Consider the following 15,612-nt stretch of genomic DNA (forward strand, 5'->3'; position numbering starts at 1 on the left):
GCAAAAACACTGAAGGAGGAGGCAAAGTAGAATTGGGGGCGTGTGACCTGGGCAGGCCTGCAGAGCTGCATTTGGCACCTGGGCCTGAGGGTCCTCATTCTTGCCATAGGGGCCCACAATCCCTGGATTCTAGAGGTGTTAACATAGGAGCATATACCAAGTCTACACTGACTGGCAGCACCTCTCGAAGGTTTCAGGCAGGGGACATTCGCAGTCCTAGCTGGAGATTCCAGGGATTCCACATTACGCACGTGAAGCCGATTCTCTGCCGCTGAGCTTTGCCCGCTACATATATTCAGCATTCATAGAGGATGCTGCCCAGGCCTCTGAACTTCTTGATACCAGAGAGCAAATGTATGGCTACAAGTTTTGGCACGAATGAAGAAAGAACTCAAGAGGTGATGCAGTATGGGCCTAACAACGGGTACCATTCGCTCCCAGAGCCCAGTTAGGTTTGCTGGGCAATTGTGTATGTCAACCGCATTTTGCCTTGTTCACATATAAAGTGGAAGCGAGATCTACCTTTTATGCCATAAAGGAGCATCTGAGGGAGCAGAGAAACCCGTTTCCTCTCCAGCCTTACCTCTCTTGCTTGGCTCTCTTCTGGTATAGGGGCTGGCGGGGGGCAGGGCGGGGGGGGGACTTCTTTCCGGGGAACAGCTGAAACTCACTGTTAGACCATCCACTGCATGCAGAAGGGCCCCCAAATATTTATGAATATGGAATTCATGCCAGCAGCATCTCCAGGAAGCTCTAGGAATGTCCCCTGCTTCAAACTCTGGAGTGCCTTGGCTAGTGAACATAGACAATACTGAGCTACAGGAGGTCGCTGACAATCTGATGGGCATTTTTATTTGTTTGCGGAGTGGTTAGATGATGCCCCACGCTTTCCAGTCACTCTCCTTATGGCAGAAAGTCTGGTCCTTTTGTGGGGAAGTGGGTTAGTTGGCACAAGACCTCCCAGTCAACTCTTAATTGTGCAGCCTGAATTGGCTGGTAGGTAATTGAATTCCACCCAGGAAGAGTGACAGTCTAGAAGTGCCCTTGGTATAAGGCAGCTTTCTATGTCCTTATGCTTAAAAGCAGCGGAGTGTGTCAAGGTAAGGCAGGGAAGCATGATGGAATTTTTGCTCCCTTCTTTCTTTCTGTGTCAGGCATGCAGCCTCCCTCCCTCCTCAATTCCTGCTTGCTTTATGAAGAGGACAAGCATGTATTTCACATGTGTTTGCCCAGCACACAAAGTTTGGCCCCAAGATCTAAGACCCTGGGCTGAGAGAAGCAGGGAATGGAGGAAGAGTCTTGCCTTACAATGTTTTGTGCACGCTCCTGTATATTCTGCATGCAGTCCACTCCCAGTGCTGGGTTGCGAAGTGGTGTACACACAGTGTTAGCCGCAATTCAAATCTATCCTGTCATTTCTTCTGAAATATTGTATTTGATGCATCCTCCTCCAAAACCAGCTTCAATCCAAACTGAGCTGCATTTCAAGCACGTAATGTGTACACAGCCTGTGTTTCTATCCAGCCCTATTTGCTAGGTAGGAGACTGGGGTATATAAATGGCCTTCTGGGGCAGGGGCCATTTGAAACTCACCACCAGTCCTCTTGGCTGGCAGTTAAAATTTTGCTTTCTCCAGAATTACCCATGCGATCATTGGCCTTTATCTCAGGGATCTGCTGATCCCAGGTGAGGTGTCTAAAAAGTCCCTACAAGGCCTGTTATTGACGGAACTTGTTGCTGATGCCAGGCTCAAGCTAAACTGGAGGTACTCCGCGAGCAAGGGACAAGGGTCGTCCAGGATAAATTCCCCCTCCTCAAATTCACCATATTCCTTCTCTTGTGGGACAGGGCAGTATGGGCAAAAGTGGAGCAGGTTGAAGGCAACATTTTTAAACGGAATCCCCTGTAACGATCACTTGTTTATCTCATATATGCCATCCATTTTATCAAAAGGGACTGCTTTGACACTTGATTTTGAAAAGGGATTTGTCTTGTTTATAAGGGGAACAAACCGTCCTAACCCAACCTTTTTCAGCTGTGCTGACTGGGGTTGATGGCAGTCGTAGGATGCCTCCAGACTGTCAATATTTTGCAGAAGGGATTCAAGTGCCCACCAAGAAATTGTTGGCTTTGCATAATTAAAGCGGATTAAAGCACTCTGTTGCCTTGCACTAGTTCACTTTTTAAAAGTAGCCAACTTTTTGCAGTTAGGAAAGTGACGGGGAAATGTAGAATGAACAAACGACTAACGGGAAGACATATAAACTCTACACAAGCAAATCAGGACGAATGCTCATTGTTGTATAACAATGTCCCCAGTAGATTGGGACAAATGCTTAGTAAAGACTGGATTATAATCTAATCTCCACATAAACTTTGTGCAAGCAAATCAGGGTGAATGCTCAATAAATAAATCATCTGGAAGAATACATAGTCCCAGACATCTGAGGGGAGTCAGGTTGGAAAAAGTTGTACTAACCTTATGGGTTAGGCCAAATTATTGTGAGCTAATAATTTTGATGAGCTAATTTGGAAGGCTGGTATAGAGTATCCTTTGTTAGGGCACAATGGTGGGCTAGATCAGAGCCTGTTATCCAACAGCTTGTGGACTGATTCTAGTCTGTGAAATAATTTTTTAGAAGTTTTAGTAATCTCATTACATTCAATGCCCCTTTCAGACATAAGGTGTATTTTGGAGCCGTAGGACAGGCACTGATCTGGGATAATTTTGGGGCAGCTGTTTCTAATTCATAGGATTTATTTGAGAACTCCACTCTTTAGAAGTCCTTACAGTGATTCAACCTTTGCAAGGGAAGGGAAGAGGCAGGGAATCTGAATTAATTGGGGGTCCATTCATTACGTCTGGGAACCTGAGAAATAGTGACGGTATTCAGTCTCTCTTTTGTGTGGTGAAAGGTACTGTTCTATAGATGCCATCATGTATAGGGCGCACTGCCAGGCATATTTAATTAAAAATGAGAAAAACAAAAATATCCCCAACTCCTGCAAAATAAGTATTTAGTAGCACAGTCCAGAGTTTATGCTGTCCGTTGAATGTTGAGCTGAAATATAACTGTTGAGTAACAAATGTAACTTTCGCTCTGGAAAAAATAATAAAATATTATTATACTGTACAAAATAGAGAGAGAGAGAGATGATGCAAATGCTATCAGTTCTTTTTAACTGGTGATACCAGGAATTGAACCTGGGATGTCCTGTACGTGAAGCGTGGCTCTGCCACTGAGCTATGGCCCCTCTCTCCATGATCCAGGTGGCTTCATTACCACCTCCCCATCCTTAGAATGTACTCACAGTCAGAGTGCCTGATGGGCAGAGAAATGTCCAGCTCTGTTTCCTGCAAGGGCAAACTGACTCTGTATGAGCTTCTGCTGAAACCTACTACTCCTTGAGAAAGCGGGGAGTACAGAAAGCAGCATAATGAACATGGTCCCTTCCATGTGAATCGGGAGCACGATATCTTCCAAAGTATTCCTGAAACACATTGACACCAGAATATAAGCATTTCCTTGCAAATCAGCAACAGATATTGTGACACACTCCCTGCCATCAGGGGAAGCACTGATATCCTTTGGATAAGATCGCAGAAGAGTTTGGCTGTAATCCTACATGGCATTTGCCTGGAAGTAAGTGCGGGTGGTGCTGTGGTGTAAACCACTGAGCCTTGGGCTTGCTGATCGCAAGGTCAGTGGTTTGAATCCCTGCAACGGGGTGAGCTCCCGTTGCTCGGTCCCAGCTCCTGCCCACCTAGCAGTTCGAAAGCATGCCAAAAAGCACAAGTAGATAAATAGGTACCGCTCCAGCAGGAAGGTAAATGGCGTTTCCGTGTGCTGCTCTGGTTTTGTCAGAAGCGGCTTAGTCATGCTGGCCACATGACCCGGAAAAACTGTCTGCGGACAAATGTCAGCTCCCTCAACCTGTAAAGCGAGATGAGCGCCGCAACCCCAGAGTCGTTCGCAGCTGGACTTAACTGTCAGGGGTCCTTTACCTTTACCTTTTAAGTTGAACACAGTGAGACTTATTTTCAGGCAGACAGACCTAGGATTGTGGCATAAAGGTCTCTTTCTAATATTTACATTGTTTGCAAATGTGCTGGGAGATCAGAGGTGTAAACAAAGCTCACTGCGTTCAGTAAGTCTGCACAGAAAGTGTGCCTTAGGTCCCTCTGTTACATCCGTATGTGCAAGCCTCTAGTCATGGCATTAATCACTCCAAAGTACTAAAAAAAAAAGTTAAAGGACCACCCCGTTGCAGCCCTTAAGCTGCCTACGGTGTATGATCAAAATAACCCGATACAAGAGGTGGGGAATATGTGACCCTCCAGATGTTGCTGAACTACAACTCCCATCAGCCTCAGCAAACATGGCCAGTGGGCAGGGATGATGGAAACTGTAGTCCAGCAACACCTTGAGGGCTACAGGTTCCCCCCTGCTCTGTACAGAGGAAGTACATTTTGCACCTTTTAAAGGGGATACATTTGGTGGGAAGGAAATTTGACTTATATCATCATTAATCTGCTTCGCATTGTTACGATATGCTGCATTGTGACAGATCTTTTCTGGTGCTTCTTTTCGTTTCCATAGGTCTGGTGAAGCTGGGCGTACACTGCATCACAGGGCAGAAAGTGGCAATTAAGATTGTGAACCGGGAAAAGCTTTCGGAGTCAGTACTGATGAAGGTGAGCATGTGGGTTTGTTTGTTGGGAATGGTGTAAGGGCAGCGAAAAATGAAAATGGAAGCAGGTGGAGATGAATGTGCAAGCCAGATATAGATATATATCTATATAAAGTACCTGCTGAGTCTCAGTCTCTGGCCCTCCACTTCATCTTTACAGAAATTTCAACCCAGGTTGCCTTGCCAGATGTGGTCAGACACATTCACAGCCTACACAGCATGGTTTGGAATGAATTTACTAGCAGGTGGTGCTGTGGGTTAAACCACAGAGCCTAGGACTTGCCGATCAGAAGTCGGCGGAGCTCCTGTTGCTCGATCCCTGCTCCTGCCAACCTAGCAGTTTGAAAGCACGTCAAAGTGCAAGTAGATAAATAGGTACCACTCTGGCGGGAAGGTAAACGGCATTTCCGTGCGCTGCTCTGGTCCGCCAGAAGCGGCTTAGTCATGCTGGCCACATGACCCGGAAGCTGTACGCCGGCTTCCTCGGCCAATAAAGCGAGATGAGCGCTGCAACCCCAGAGTCAGCCATGACTGGACCTAATGGTCAGGGGTCCCTTTACCTTTTACCTCACTGCAGAGAGAAGTGCAAAACACTATCAGACTCTCGCCAAATGCAGACATTGGTGAGTTAGAAAGCAGGAAGAAGATGCAGAAACTAGTAAAAAAATGCCAGGCTTGTTTGTTGTTTGTTTGATTTGGATGTCATAAGAGCGGTACCTCCTCTTGAAGGATTGACCCTCTAAATTCCTTGGCTGAAAACGAGAGCTGAGAAAGCGCAGAAAATAAAGCAAGATTAAAAATGGGCGAGCTCACGCGGTTCCCGTATTCCAGACTTATTTTGCCAGGTGTCACGTGATACAGAAGGCCTGCCTTGTTTCTGGACCAGCATCCTTTGCAAGGTTTAGCGTGAGCTGATGGCATCACCAGCCTTCATCAGTATACTAGGCCTCAGTCCAGGACTTTGACTTAGTCCACATGGCAGCAGTTTAATCACATGGTGCAGATCAGCTTAGTTGGAGCATTTCCCCCTTGCGCTGGTGTGATTTCTCCCCCCCTTTCCTGAAGTTTGTGCTGACATGGAGAAAATCCCTGAATGACGAGCTGCTCCACATGCCATGTGATATTACTATGTTATGGAGCAGTTTTGAGCAGTTTTTCTGTGGAGGCTGTAACATGTAAAGAACACACACAGAAACCCCTGTCCATTTGTCAGACCGTGGGAAAAAAGGAGCTTGAAGCTTTGAAACGAACAGTGAAGATGTTTCTCAGTACACCCTCACTTGCCACTTGCCAAGGCCAGAACGAAACATTCAGCAGCTGACACAATCCTGTGTCCCCTTCTGATATACCAGGTGGGGTGGGGAGGGGAGGCTTTGCACACTTGGAGGCATATGCAAGATTGGAAGCGCCGTGTTTGGCAACATCAGGTGGTGCCCCAGCAGAGGCAGGCTGGCAAGCTGGAGACAGACAGGCTAGGAGCCGAAATCTGGAGGTAAAAATGGGGGACCAGGTGGCCTCCCTCTGCAAGACATTGCCAGGCTGAAAGAAATCAGCAGGTCTGCAAGCCTTTGGGCTGCTTCAGTTGACCTATTTATGGAGCATTTGCCTTGATTTGCTTGTACGAAGTTTATGTGGAGTTTAGATTATAATCTGGCATTTATTCTGATTTGGTTGTGGAGAGGTTACATGACAATGAGCATTCATTCTGACTTACGTGTGGGGCGTTTATACTTCCCATTAATCATTTGCTCATTCTACACTTATAAACACCTTTCTGCATCATTTCGCTAACTGCAAAGAGGCTGATTATTTTTTAAGTGGATTTGTTGCACCAGGGTGACAGAGCTCTTTGATTGCACAAACGTAAATTTCCCAATTTAGGTTTGGGGTCATGAAGAGTCGGACACGACTAAACGACTAAACAACAACAAATTTCCCAAAATGTTTGACTCCCTCCTGCAAATACAATCTATAGGCACCTTAAATATCCCTCAATAGCATCAGCTTGGCCCAGCAGCAGCATCTGACTTCCTAGGCTTGAAGGATCATGGGCTGTCATGTCAAACTCCTGGCTGGAGGGACCTGTACTTACCGTATTTTTTGTTCTATAAGACTCACTTTTTCCCTCCTAAAAAGTAAGGGGAAATGTGTGTGTGTCTTATGGAGCGAATGCAGGCTGTGCAGCTATCACAGAAGCCAGAACAACAAGAGGGATTGCTGCTTTCACTGCGCAGCGATCCCTCTTGCTGTTCTGGCTTCTGAGATTCCGAATATTTTTTTTCTTGTTTTCCTACTCCAAAAACTAGGTATGTCTTGTGGTCTGGTGCGTCTTATAGAGCGAAAAATATGGTACTTATTTATTCATTTTAATACACCACCCTTTATCAAAAGGTCTTGGGGTGGTGTTCTCTTAGACCAGCAGCCTCGGTGGCCGTGTGAGCCACTGCCTGGTTTAAAGGACTCCTGGGTCAATATTTGTAGTGCTGAACATCAAAAGTTGTAGAATCCATGCCATAAATTTAAGGCACATTGCTCCCCCTCACAAAAGAAATACTGGGAACTGTAGTTCACCCCTCACAGAGTTACAACTCTCAGCACCCCTACAGGTGCTATATTTCAAAAAGTAAAAACCAGACAAACCCCAAAGTTGTGGCGCTTCCTCCCCATGCCTAAAAAACAATTTTTTGGTTGACTTGCCTAAGATCCAGGACAAAGCTCCGCCTTCTGGAAATTCCTCCCGGGACGTCAATTCCGCCTATGTACTTTAAATGTGCATATGATGTGGATATAACCCACAGTTTCTATCAGAGCTTTAGACACAGCCAACCTGGCTTGTCTTTCTACTTTCTATTGAGTCACATCCACCACTGTCCGTTTTTTATTTTGTTTGATTGAGACCTCCTCCAGCTGGCTGGAAACCCACTCCAGGCATCTTGCACAAATAATACCTCATAAATTATTTCAAACTCTCTTTCGCGGAGAACCCAGGAGGAAGCTCCTCTTCTGTAGATCCTAGGACATGGGCAGTGCTCAAAAGAGTTTGTTCTTTACCCCCTGTATATAACCACACATGCATTCTCTCCCTCTTCCCTTCTAGGTGGAGCGGGAAATTGCCATTCTGAAGCTGATTGAACACCCCCATGTGCTCAAACTCCATGATGTCTACGAGAACAAAAAATATTTGTAGGTATTTATTTGCAGATGGCCTCCCTCTCCCCCCCAGCCCCCTCCCATGTTCACATGTCCCCATCAGAGTGGAGCAGAGCTTCCTATGAGCAAATCACTTCATAGCTTGAATGGGGGTGGGGGGGGTAGTGTACTTTGTTTGTTGATATATCTGCTGAGGATCCTCTTTCCAGGACAAATTCTGGGGATCCCTTCTAGTCAGGGTTGTAGCCACAGGGGATCCTGGTCCACCTCAGGGATATTCTAAACTTCTTCCCTGAACATTCTGCTTCCTTAAAAGCAAAACAAAACATGCTAAATCTGCAGTCCTAACCACACCTAATCTGGGAGTAAGCCTGGTTGATTTAGATGGGCCTTACTCCCAGGTAAGTGGGGTGGTGGTGGTGGTGGTTGCTGCTGCTGCTCTTATTATCATTATTTCCCCCAATGCCTTTTTCTGGAGGGACGCAGGGGGATGCATACCCCTAAACCATGGCTGGGCAAACTAAGGCCTGGGGGCCGGATCCGGCCCAATTGCGTTCTAAATCCGACCTGCAGACGGTCCAGGAATCAGTGTGTTTTTACATGAGTAGAATGTGTCCTTTTATTTAAAATGCACCTCTGGATTATTTGTGGGGCATAGGAATTTGTTCATTCTTTTTTTTCAAAATAGAGTCTGGCCCCCCACAAGGTCTGAGGGACAGTGGACTGGCACCCCTGCTGAAAAAGTTTGCTGACCCCTGCCCTAAACATTTTATGAATCTAAGTTTGGCCTCATTGAGGGGCAGTATTTCAATATGAGTGGGAAAATTAGAGTACCCCTAAACATTTTTTAAAGAAAAAAGCACTGGTTTCCCCCCCAAAAAAGAATCCTGGGAACTGTAGTTTACCCCCTCACAGAACTACAATTCCCAGCACCCTCATCAAACTATGGTTCCCAGGAATCTTTGTGAGAAGTCACATGTTTTAAATGTGCGGTGTGTTTGCATGCTTAACCTCCTTCCCTTTTACCTGTGGAGAGATGAGGAAAAAGCATGCTGGCAGGGTTATACTGAATTGCTCCCTAAAGGCCATGTTAACGTTGAACAACTTAGAAAACAAACAATTACGACCTTCCACGACTCTCTCTTAATAAAAAAGCAGCCACAAGAGGTCCTGAGTGGGAACGGGGCATTGGTGCAGGGAAGGGAACTTAATTCTTTGACCTTGTGCTGCTTCCTTGCCAAAAATCCCCTCCATAATAGCATCTTCAGGGACAAATAGCAGCTTTTTTTGTTGTTGTTAAGAAAGGGGGACTTCTTAAAAGGAGCGTGCTTAATATAATAATGTGAAGTCTGACCCTGAGAAGTAATTTTAAACGTGGTTAGGCGGCTGGCCGTCTATGTTTCTGGCTGTTCTGCAATGATTTCCCCTCCCTTGCTGCAACTGCGTTTGTGGCTTTGGGCCTACTTTGGTGTGCTCGCCAGGCCATACATATGGCTTCTGGAAGCCAGGATGCCAACATGTGATAAATAATAGCTGGGGCCTGTGTGGTTGTGGAGCCGGTTCATGCTTCTGTCGTGCTCAGAGCTGGTCTCCTCCTTTCTCTGCGCTCAAACCCAAAGCACCGCCAGTCCTCTTCCCCCCTTCACACCTCCACAAAACCCACTGCTCCCTTTTGCACAGATGCATTGCTGGCAGCTAGGTGCTTCTTTTTCTCCATTCGGATTTGAAGCTGGTTCAGGGGGGTGGGGGAGGAAAGCCACATCGAAACGACATCGTTTGCTAAGAAACGACAAGGCAGGTGCTGGTTAGGCGTGGGTTTGTGTTTCATGTTGTGTGTACACACGGCGGGTGCCACAGGCTGAGCAAACCGACTATTTTTGTGTGTGTTTAATGTTCAGTGCGACAGAAATATTAGCTGCCGAAACATTTATTTGCGGAGAGGTGAGAGTAGATGCCTGGTTTCTGCGTGTCAAGTCTGCTGTTAAAGGCAGAGGGACGGGATCCGTAAAATAACACATTTTTTTTTAAAAAAAGAGAAGTGTTTGGCGATCCCATCTGCTTCTGAAATTCTTGGCACCATGGGGTGGTTTCCTAGGTAGGAGATAGCTGTGTTGCTGCATGCGTGTGAAGATCGCCAGAGCGGCAGAGCCTCTGTGAACATGTGTGTGTGTGGTGTGTGTGTGTGTGTTGTGTGCGAGAGGGCCGTCCAGAATACCAGGCGGTGCCAGACAACTGGCAATCCCCACACATAAGCTCTCTTTGTCATCCTCCTCCCGCTGACACAATGGGAGGAGGTGTTTGTGTGAGTGAGGGAGAGAAAGAGGTTGGAGGAAGAGGCTGCTGCCTTGAGGAAATAATTTTGCATTGTAAAACCATTTGAAATGAAATTCAAAATGTTTCCTCCGGGCAGCTTCTTCCTCCAACCCCTTTGTGTCTTACCTATAGGTAGGGTATTTTCCGTTAGGGAAAATAGACCTCAGTGCCTGGGGCCTACGAAACTCCCAAGGGCCTATGGAAAAGTTTGAGGCCTACAAAAATCCAATTAAAGCAGGTTTTTTGGTTTAGCGGTTTACGAAATCATTCATCGACATACAGGTATAATACGTCTTAAGTAAATGTAAATTAAACATTAACTTTGAGGCTGCTTTTGCTGGCAAAATCACAGCTGACTTTAATTTTTATTTTTATTTATTTATTTATTTGCAAAAGCTCATTCTCTATGTAGAGTAGTGCAAGCAAAGAGAGCCTTGCAGTGTTCTCTTGTTTATAGAGATTATGGGACCTATATAACATAAATATCTATCACTTGGTCTGTGTTGGAGGGCTACAAGTATGAGAGTGCTTGGGGCCTGCAACTACTTTAATCTTCGCCTGAATAAGAGGTCTCCTTTATTGGCAAAAACTATTGTGTGTGTGTGAAGTGGGGAAAGAGTAAAGAAACTTCCAAGCTCTCCCAAGATAGATTTTTGGTTGTTGTTTTTTTAAATCACTTCTGTCCAGTGTACCCTTAGGCTTCCCCATTACAACCTTTGAGAATTAGGTCGACGTAGACTTGAAATGTACTGTAATTTACTTGGCAGGGAGACCGGAGGTATAATAATAAATCTATAGCCTTTAAATTGTGGGGGGTATTGTTTTTGTTATTAATTTTTGTGTTTTTATATTGTAAACTGCCTTGTGATTCTCAGGTTCACGGTGTTATAGAAATATTAATAACAATAGCAATATTAGTGGTGGTGGTGCAGGGCAATCTTGAATGCATCTACTCAGGACTGAGTTCCAACATAATGCTAAACCGTGGTTTGTTTTAATTATGTTCAACAAACTGTAAGTTGCCTCACAGACAGCCAAACAAACCATAGCTTGTTTCTCCAGAGCTTGGTTTGTTTTCCAGCTGCTTCTTGCCAAGCAATGCCTTTGGAGCTTGGTGTGGATCTGGGACAGGGTGGCCAAACAAAGTACAATTAAGAAGGCTGGACATAACAGCAAACCATAGTTTTAAAAAGCCACGATTCCAAAAGTCAACCATAAACTATGGTTTCACGTGGTTAGTCTGTTGGGCCAGGTTGACATATTCAGAGAAACCTTAGTTAGGCTAAACAATCCATGGTTTGGCATACTGTGCAAACCAGGTCATTGAACTGATGGAACTTTATTGCTGAATAATTATGCCAAGGAGCGCCATATGATGTAAAATTGGGAGTGAGAACCATTGAACACCGCAGGGACTTACTTCCAAGCAGAAATGCCTAGGTTCATGCTGTTGCAAACTGCTGTAATGTCCTGAGAGCCAAAGACCACTTTAGACATGGCGTGGAAAGCACTTATAATAATAATAACAATAATAACAGTTTACTATTTATACCCTGCCCATCTGGCTGCTCCCAACAGAATATTAAAAACACAATAAAACATCAAACATTAAAAGCTTCCCTAAACAGGTCTGCCTGCAGATGTCTTCTAAAAATCAGATAGTTGTTTATTTCCTTGACATCTGATGGGAAAGCCCTCTGCCTGGTTCCCTGTAACTTCACTTCTCACAGTGAGGGAACCGCCGGAAGGCCCTTGAAGCTGGACCTCATTGTCCGGGCTGAACGACACTTATATGTTTAATATATGGCATGCTTAATGTAATGTTAACAGTCCTGTGTGAGATTGCTCACATGTGTATTTAGCTGCATGTGGTGTTGTATACAGTATGCCGGCTGGGAACCTGGGGCTGGTTACACTTTCCTCAGTGCAGATGCAACTAAGCAAAGTGTGAAGCCGCTGCTACCACCCATGACTTGTACATTGCCCAGTTTTTATTTCAGAGAAGTGCTTTCCATGAGGCAATTTTGTCATGTTTGCAACAGCTGTGGCTTCTCTCTTCTGGGTTCTACAGCTACAACAGCTGGTGTCTGCACAGTGTTTTGGGATTGCATAACAGCTGGTAATTCATCTTACCCAAAAGTGACTTGAAGATACATTGAACTGCTCATCCTTGTTCTTTCTATAGCAGGGATGGGCAACCTATCGCCATCTTGATGTTGGCACTCCAACTCCCATCAGCCGCAGCCGGCGTTGCCAAAGGTCTGGGGTGATGTGAGTTGTAGTCCAACAACATCTGGAAGGCACCAGGTTTCCCATCCACCTTCTGTGGCAGAGCATTTAGCTTTCTTTTCTCCCAGTCTGCTTTGCAATTGCTCCAGCTTAGAAGGAATTTGGTGAGGTTGTTCTCAACAGGAGGCCTGATGGATTCTCATGACCTCTTTCCCGATTTTCCCTGCTTCTCGGTCCCTCTGCCTCCTTCCGCGTCAGATACCTTGTCTTGGAACATGTCTCAGGAGGGGAACTCTTTGACTACTTGGTGAAGAAGGGACGCCTCACACCCAAGGAAGCCAGGAAGTTTTTCCGACAAATTGTCTCAGCTTTGGATTTCTGCCATAGCTATTCTATATGGTGAGTATCTTCCCTCATCTCCTCGGCTGCTCATTGCCTGCTGCTGTTATCACATATTGCTAAGTAGCTCTTTTTTTTCCCAGCAGGAAAGGGGAAAAAATGATTTTTCTTATGGTTTATTTTTCTTCTGCTGCCATAGCATTTTGTTCCCTTGGTATTGTGTAAGTATTGATTGTGTTGTATTCTGTCTATGATGCTTTATTTCAAAGTCCTCATTTTGTAAGCCACTTTGAGCTATCAAAATAATAGCTTACCTGTCTATTTATTTAATCATCATCATAACCATCATGCTGTCCCTTCCCTGAGTCGCTGAGACTGTGTTTGGCTCGTCCACTGCCTTATGGACCACTGAAATGTGCTCTGTGGCTCTACAACCAGAGTGAGGAGCCTCTTTCAATCCAAGGACCACATTGCCTTGTGGGCAACTTTTCTGGGGGCCCCTTGCCGGTTGTGGGTGTGGCCAAAGGCAAAAGTGGGTGGAGCATTGGCTGTGACTCCAGTCTTAGCCTTTATGCAGTAGGTTATGTCCCAGCTGTTCAAAAGCCAGAGGTTTTTCTCTCTGCCTACACTCCTCTCTCCATCTTTCCTCCAAGGCAAACAAGAGGCATTAGCAAAGCTCAAGGAGCTTGTGAGAAAAGCATGAAGCAGAAGGCAGTGATGGGTATAGCCTGGAAAGGGGGTGGGGTTTTGAGAGAGTCCTAGGGGTCAGATAGTGAGGCCTGAAGGGCCTTAGGTTTCTCTTCCCTTCTGCACAGTCCAACCAGACCAAGGAGAAGCCATTACCTACTCTGTTCCGCATGTTGAGCTGCTGTTCAGGGGTGAAGAGACAGTGATAAGTTGGCAACTCTCGTCGCAACAATTGTAGGCTTAGGCTGATTGAAATATGCAGTCTAGTTTCAGATTCACTGAGGAGGAAGGAGAGGCTGAAGTGAGCAAAGTAGAAAACAAAACCTCTGGCCATTTCAGGAGCTCTTGACTTACTTTGCCCTGATCTTAGTATGCAGGACAGTTTCTATAGTAGGGTAACATGGTGAATTGTGAATAACCCAGGATAGTCAGCAAGGAGGGCTAGCTGAAACACCCTGCTGTTCATTGTGTGTTTTGGATGATTTCTCAGGGTAGCAACTCTGGGATAGCTACTTCTTATTCTGATCAAGCAAGCCCCAATGCCATTTCCCTAGCCATGGCAACTAGAAACTTGTTCCTGTTTCAAAAAGAAAGCTTGGGTTCTCTGAAGTCCAGCACATTCCCTGGCCACTGGGCCACAAGTCCGATTCAGTACCTGTGTTTAATAAACCTGCTCAAGGGGCGGGGAAAAGCAAGTCCATTCTGATAGCCTTTCCTTCACTGGGATGATCCCAGATGTAGCTACTTGACCTCAAGGGATGTTTCGCGTGCATGTGCCTTTTGTGTCTCCCGCTGACCAGTCTCCATTTGTTTTGTTTGGACCTCCCCAGCCACCGAGACTTGAAGCCGGAGAACTTGTTGCTGGATGAGAAGAACAATATCCGGATTGCAGATTTCGGCATGGCCTCCCTGCAGGTCGGAGATAGCCTGCTGGAAACAAGTTGTGGGTGAGCCAACCTCTATGTGTGGAGGGCTGATTGGAGGGCTGCACACAACACCACAAAAGAGAGGAGGTTGAGGAGTCAGGCATCAGTTGATCCTTGTTTGGCAGGAACACCAAAAGCACTGCAGGTGTTTCCTGCAGGGAATACCATAAAACGTGAAGTGGGAAGGAAGCACACGTCTGCAAACCCAGAGAAGCTGGTGCATGTCTTTTTAAAAAATGTGCTTCCTTTTCACACATGATGGGGTTCACTGGAGTGTCCAGAAATCAGAAACATCTGCTGTATAGTATGTGAATCACTCCTGCGTTTGCAGCAGAGGGGTGGATTTTGGGGGGGATTTGCCAGCCCTATAATAGAGTGGCACAAGGGTCTCATCCAAGGAATGACATGAGCTATGCCCCCTTGGCTGTGTTGCCATAGGTCGACCCTCCCACCTATCCCTATGCTGTTCTCTTACACCCTTCCCAGGGAACAGAGCTACAGTAATTCACCGCTTTCTCTGGCCCACACCACCACGGCTCTCCCTTGCTCCACCCTCTGCTCTGGGATTCCCAAACCCGATTGGTAGCCCTACCAGTCATTCTCCCATTAAGGCTGTCAATCTGGAAAAGAAAGAAAAAAATATGCTAGCAAAAAGAAGATAGATGTGGGCTCTGGTTTTTCACACTGCAGCTTCTCAAGTTCAGCACTGCCCAAACTGAACGTGACGTCACTCACGTAATTAGTAATTTTGTGAATTGTTTTTTTAAAAAAGGAAATAGCAGCTACTGTGTGCTTGCCTTCCCACCCCCGATCCAGGTCGGGACTGTGCTGTCAGGGGAGCAGGGCTTTAACTCTGTGCCCTGATCCTGTTCCAGTTCTGATCAGCCCTCGCACCTCTCTGCCTTCTATTTGGTGACAATGGCAACATCTCTTTTGGGACAAATAGCAGCTGTGGGAAAGCCTGATCCAAATGGGGACTGTGGTTAAGGCCCCACTGTCTTCATGTCACAGTCTAAATCTGAATTTACTTCCCCCAGCTGAAATATGCTTTGTTTTGTTGTTTTTTAAAATCACGTAACTACTGATAGCATGAATAATACCACGACTGGTTTTTTGGCCCGAAAGTGAACTTTGCTTGCCAGCTCTTTAGCCTCAAAGCTGGGACATATTTCGTTCTGGGAGGAACTGAAGGAAATGCTTTGAGATTGCCTAGTTGCAGCCACATGACTGCACATCCTTTATAAAATTTGCAGTTGTTTTTTGAATGTTTATAATC

General features: G+C 45.8%; 1 protein-coding gene across 3 annotated transcripts in view; it reads left to right on the forward strand.

Moving 5' to 3' along the window:
- BRSK1 (BR serine/threonine kinase 1) overlaps positions 1-15,612 on the forward strand; it is a 47,631-nt gene that overhangs the window by 10,555 nt on the left and 21,464 nt on the right. The window contains exons 2-5 of one of the 3 annotated variants that reach the window (XM_053360957.1): positions 4,602-4,696; positions 7,790-7,875; positions 12,643-12,783; positions 14,241-14,357. In XM_053360957.1, coding sequence (XP_053216932.1) covers positions 4,602-4,696; positions 7,790-7,875; positions 12,643-12,783; positions 14,241-14,357 — 439 coding nt within the window. Of the gene's footprint in view, positions 1-4,601; positions 4,697-7,789; positions 7,880-9,386; positions 9,542-12,642; positions 12,784-14,240; positions 14,358-15,612 lie in introns of those variants that run through there. The other 2 variants (XM_053360958.1, XM_053360959.1) reach the window with 2 other exon arrangements.

Source organism: Podarcis raffonei, chromosome 13, assembly GCF_027172205.1.
Source record: "Podarcis raffonei isolate rPodRaf1 chromosome 13, rPodRaf1.pri, whole genome shotgun sequence".
Classification (NCBI taxonomy): Eukaryota; Metazoa; Chordata; class Lepidosauria; order Squamata; family Lacertidae; genus Podarcis; species Podarcis raffonei.